At 38.9% G+C, this 6,000-nt stretch overlaps 1 protein-coding gene across 1 annotated transcript in view; it reads right to left on the bottom strand.

Moving 5' to 3' along the window:
• Positions 1-422: 422 nt before the first annotated feature.
• ARHGAP19 (Rho GTPase activating protein 19) overlaps positions 423-6,000 on the bottom strand; it is a 29,739-nt gene continuing 24,161 nt past the window's right edge. Inside the window, exons 9-12 of the mRNA XM_042780821.1 lie at positions 4,476-4,574; positions 1,625-1,735; positions 1,056-1,131; positions 423-526 (exon numbers count right to left, since the gene is read on the bottom strand). Coding sequence (XP_042636755.1) covers positions 423-526; positions 1,056-1,131; positions 1,625-1,735; positions 4,476-4,574 — 390 coding nt within the window. The remainder of the gene's footprint in view (positions 527-1,055; positions 1,132-1,624; positions 1,736-4,475; positions 4,575-6,000) is intronic.

Below are 6,000 nucleotides of genomic sequence, written 5' to 3'. Positions count from 1 at the left end.
TTCAGATCATTCATTCAAGGATAAGGAAGGAGACTAGACTAGACTGACATCTAATTTTCTAGAAAAGAGTAAGATTTATCCATGAGCACTGGGCTCTTGTTCTCTTTCTCTTCCTGATGTCTCTGACTGTAACTGTGCTCATCTCTCAGCAGTAAAAATGAGCACATCAAACCAGAGATGACATCATCTGTTATGCGAGCCATTATAACAAAACCAAGTCTCAACCCATTTTCTTTAGTAACAACTATTAGCACTTGTTAATGCCTTAGCAACTATAATGTGCTTCCAAAACATCATTCTGATTGTGCCTCACAGGAAATCTGTGAAGTAATTAAACTATTCTCATTTTCAGAGGAGGAAACTTGGGCTCCGAGGCAGTGAGTGGCTTTACCAGGTCAGAGAAGTAACAACTCGAGTCAAGTCTAACTATAAATCCTACGGTCTTTCCAGGGAACCACTGGCTTCTTCACAGGAGAGCAACGACGCGGCTTCTTCGCAGAGGAGCACAGCAGCCGCTGCATCTTCACTGGAAGAGCCCAAGATGCCAGCAGCCCCAGCATTAAATTACCCCTCCTTAAAGGCCTCAGAAACATGCTGTATGATACGATTTTCAGTGTCTTTCTGTATGAGCTGCTTATCTGGAAAGCTTCACTGAATAAACAAGGCTAACGTCTACATGAGAAAGGAGCATACACTAGTCCGTGTTTACTGAGCACACTGTCAGCATTCCATGCTGGGTTTACACAATTAGTTAACACTTGTTTTTAATTTGCTTAATAAGTATTCTTAAGGTATTTCACGTGTGTGTCCTGCTTGTCCAAGGACACAGGGACCATGCAGATCTGAGTTCGCAGCTCTACCCTCAGCACCTGGGGCACTGCTGAGTAGATGCTCAGTAACCATCTGCTGAATGAACTCAACGGCAAGGACCAGCCTTGTCAGTGTTACGTAGCTTCTGATTACAACTACAGTACGCTCACTGCAGACTCAACACAGCTGACTAGATGCAGCAATAACCACATTTGATAGAAACAGAGAATAAGCACAGTTAGTACCTTTTTTCCCCTCTTTCTTCCCCTCAGACCATTTCAAGCGTGTTGGTGTCTTGACAGCTGGAGAGCCAGAAAATAACTGTAACAAGAAAATTTTACAGGGGCCTCAGTGTTCTGTCAGTTCTAGAGACAGATTTTACTATCAGAGGAATTACTCACTTATTCAAATTCAGTGTGAAGCGTTTTACGGAGACTGAGGCATTATGTTAGCTGATTTTATTGCTAGCTTAATGAAGAAACCGTGCCTGGGATACCTTGAAGGACTACCCTACAGGTAACCAAGGACTGGCTCAAATGTTACCTGCCCTGAGGAGTCCTCAGTTAGAACTCAATGCTCCCTCCAGCACTCTGTTTATGGAGTATTTCACGGTATTTGTCATCTGGGCTTACAACTATGTTTGCTGAATGAATCAATGAATCACTGAAAACCCACAGAGAGAAGACAGCACAAAGGAAAGGATTAATTGAAAAAAGGCACAGTTGAACGGCCTGGTGTATATAATGACAGTGTATCAATTTTCTCCCTTTCTACAAATATATACATACAGACAGTCGGAAGAACAGTGGCTTACTGAGTTCACATTTTCTTTGCTGGCTCTATCCAATTCACCAATGGCCACACACTCTGGAGTAGGGTACTTGTTTTTCTTTTCTGACATCATCTGATTCCCCAGGACCTTCCGCTGATTTAGGAAGAGAAAATATTTATGTATAAGCATCCAATATATCTGTACAGCTAAACTGGCCTTCAAAACTACAGTTTATTTAGGTTAAAAAAAATCTCAGCTTTCTGATAAATTCTATGGCTCCTCCCATGCCATCTTATACAGGGAGGCCAAAAGCATATTTCCAAAAAAACAAAAAAGATGGAAACCATTGCCTTTCTTTAGGCAATTACTTTTCCTCTACATTTAAAAGGGCTAAAATGGCAGACGCAACTATAACTGACTTAAACTAGCTAATAGGGGCCAATTACCATGTGCCTTTGAGACCACACAAACCCTGTTACTTACCAGTATAGTTTTTTCCCCAAAGTAGCTGTCTCTGGCACCTACTAAGAGATTCCCTTCTTCTTCTCCTCACTGAGGGTGCTCAGGCTGGGACCACTTTTAAGATTTTCCTTTCCTGTCATGTCATCACACAGGACTGGAAATTTGGAGAGGTTTTACAAGAGTTCCTCATATACCCACAAGAAGGCACAGGCCTCCTTAAGAGGACCGCATGACTATACTGACATTCAGAGCAAGGCTAAAAGTCCTTTCATCTCTGAACAGCTTAAGAGCTGATGTAACCTACTGTAACTGCTGACAGTGACAATCCAGCCATCCTTGGAGAAATCTTCCCTTTTTCCCCCTTGGAGAATAAATTTGAATTCAAAAAAAAAGAACATATCAAAACTAGAAAATTATATGCTACAACATAAATATTCAGAATATTCTGATGTAATAAATTATTTCATGAGATGAATTCTGGGGAAAAAAATAGCTAGTCCAAAGAGAGATCAAAGCTCATTAGAAATAAAATAGTTAAAACACAGAAATGTTGGGAAAGTAAGACCAGTACTATTCTCCTTTCAAACGTCAGATTCCACCCTCAGAGAAAGTTGAACTGGGGCTGTCCGGAGCCACAGGACTGGTCAACTTTTTTTGTTCTAATTGTGATGGAAATAAACATAACAAAGCATAGCCATCTCATTGATTTCTGCAGGTACAGTTTATCCACTGAACTTTTCAGAAGACATTTCATTACTCCTTCACAGAGCTATTAAGCAAAAGCCTATAATTATAATTAGCTCAAAAATATCTTCAATTACAATGAAAACACTTTACTCCTCTGTTTTCGTAAAATCTGCAAACATTTGTGCTTAAACTTGTTGTTCTAAAATGTCTTATCCTGAAAGAATGACAATGTCTTCTATAAATTCAAATGTTCCAAATTCTTAGTAAAGAAATGGACAGCTGCCAAGAGGATATTATGTTTGCACTGCAAGCAATGATTAGCAATAGAGCTAAAGCCAGAAGAAGTGCTCACTAAGCAAAATACTGCCCCCACCTAACTTCAGGTCAAAACACACTTATTTGACTAACACATAAAGAAAATTTTTTTTTACTATAATTTTCCTTTTTTTCAATTATCTCTATGACAGGGAAGTCAGAAGGAATGACAGACTTCTCCAACAGAGAAGGAAAAGAGAAGACAAACCCAGGATGTTTATTTTACTAGCCACACCTAAGCTGGTGAATGTACTTCTAGGGTTCTAGTAAGGGCAGTTTTGATGTAAAGTAAGCCTAATGTCCCAGAGGCTATCAACCCCAACAGATTAGGATTAGTGTGAATTCTACACTTAGATAAAGGATAACTAGGGCCAAGATTAGCATTAGATGAAGTTGTAATTGCTCAACAGCTGCAGCGTAAATATAAATAGATATATATTAAACAAGGTAATTTACTTCTTAGAGCAAAAAAGGGCTCCTTTTAACATTGCTGGATTTATAGATTTTAATAAAGCTGAAAACAACTTAAAAACAAAAAAAAACAGTAGAAAACAGAATAGTGCTGATCTATTAAGTTAACCAGAACCTTGCCTTAGTTTATGCCCAGAAATTTGAACCCCATAAGCAAAGTATCTACTGCCACCTGATGGCAATATTCTTGAACTGCAGTTCAGATCATTAAATACCCGTAAGGGCATCTGGTGCCTAAGGCACTTGACTGCTAACCAGAAGGCTGGCGGTTCAAACCCATCAGCCACTCCTCGGAAGGAAGGTTGGGCAATCCTACTTCCGTAGTGATACTGACTCGGAAACCCAAGGAGGGGTCGCTATGAGTCGGGTCCGACTCGACGGCAAATAACAACAACAACAACAACGGCATCTGAATACAGAGTAATGGCAGCAACAGCACAGAAATATGTTTTGTGTTTGTTTTAAAAACAAGATGATAATGAATCTGTTACAAGAAAAGATAATAAGACTGAGAAAATTATTAAGTTCACAAATTTTTAGGTACCTAAAACTCACTAACCTATTGGAAAATCCATTTTCCTAACCATCACTTAATTTCCTCACTTCTCCTTAAGTTTAGAGACTCACACAGTTTAGTGTGCAGTGTGAAGTGAATCAGAGAGAGACGCAACTCTGCTCAGTACTAAGGACTCTGTCTGCACCCCCAGAAGAAAAGGACAGACACTTCTCTCTCCTACTTCTCATTTCTCTCATCAGAGAGCCCCTGATTTGAAACAGTTTCTCTAATTTGAAATATAGCAGAATGTCTTGAAAACTAAAATGTTTCCAAATCTTATCCCAATCCCCTTACAAATGAAGAATTTGTGAAGGATCACAGAGAAGAGAAGAAAACTATAAAAGAAGTCAGACTGTTACATTTCCTCACAGTCCATGCTGAACGAAAGTACAGTGTCCCCACCTTAATAAGTCCACTAAAGGAGCGGGAGCGGGTCCTCTTCTGCACCCGGGGAGTAGAAGGTTCTTGCCCTGGCGTCTGGGTCACAGACTGCTTATTAAACTAAAAAAAAAAAAATTTTATTAATATTCTCCCATCAAGACAGAACATTCTGTGACAACCAATAGCTAAGTCCAGAAAAGTCATGAAAAAGTGAGGATGTACATATATACACACACACACACACACACGTGTGTGTGTGTCTGTGTCTGTGTGTATGTATATATGTATATATATGTATGTAGTAGGGGGGCTGCAAGCAAATCCAAAAGGCAGAAATGGTGCTGCCAAAAAGAAGTCAAAATTTAGTAAATTATTCAGAGGGATCCCACACTTCACACTGCTTATCTCATATGCATTGAGGTTGGATTGTTATTCCTACGTTACAAACCAAAAAATGAGACTCAGAAAGCTTACATAATTTGCCCAAAATTTCCAGGTGGTAATCAAGATTTTCACACAAAGCATCTTGGATACAGCACAACCTAAGATGAAAATAATTTAAATCTAAAATTGCACACAGGACAAAAAAGTGTCCTAAAGCTCTTTATATGGATGTCTGTTGGGACTGCCTGCCAGCATAGTCATCAGAAAAAAATACATCAAAATGTGGATGTGGCGATTCCACCTCTATCAGTATCCAAGGCGAAAGGAGGGAAGACCCAGGCATTGCATCTAGTCTCATTCAGTGCTCTGATGAGCCTGCCATGGAAAATGACTAATAATACAATACTGAATTCTTCTACCTTTCTGCCATTTCTAACTCTCCTTTCTAATTTTCTCAATTGTAATTTTGTAAATTTTCATCAGTCTAGGTTCAGTTCTAGAGGTTAAAGAAATGGCTTTTTTTTTTTAAATATACAGGGACTCTGAGCTTCTCAAAGCTATCTCAGTAGATAAGAAATCTAGTCACCTCTAAACAACTTAGCTCAGTAAGTGAAAAGAACAAGTGAAAGCCAACCATTTCTGACAATATTTGCAAGGTCCAATAATCTGGGCCCTCTCATAGCCAACTGGTAGGAGCATTAACTGGTAAAACTTTCTGGAAAGCTACGTAGCAATATGTATCCAGAGGTTTTTAAAAATGTGTATTGACAAGTAGACATCAGCTGTGAAGCATTCTCCAATCTCTAATACCTCTAATTAGTTCATTGGTAGTCTTCATAACCAGGAAACATGGATATTAGCATTACCATTTTATAAACAAAAAAAAAAAAATAATGAAATTCATAAAGATTACATATACCAAGAAAATCTGGAGGGTTTAAACTTTGGAACATTATATTGGTAACTATTGGTTCTTTCTCACCAACCTTGGTATATGACCAAAATTAGAGAAACTCTACCCAATTTAGATCTGCCTGTTTAACTCTAGAAATCCAAAAGCCTTTACTCTTTTCCCTAGTAGGCAGTAGTAGAGACTGTCATGGAAGTTCCATAGACAAGCTTGTTTTCTTGGAGCCAAAGCCTGGGCCAATGAGCCAAAAAT

This window comes from Orycteropus afer, unplaced genomic scaffold, assembly GCF_000298275.1.
Source record: "Orycteropus afer afer isolate SDZICR_OR568_19922 unplaced genomic scaffold, OryAfe1.0 scaffold00064, whole genome shotgun sequence".
Classification (NCBI taxonomy): domain Eukaryota; kingdom Metazoa; phylum Chordata; class Mammalia; order Tubulidentata; family Orycteropodidae; genus Orycteropus; species Orycteropus afer.
This window is presented reverse-complemented; position numbering and strand designations above follow the sequence as displayed.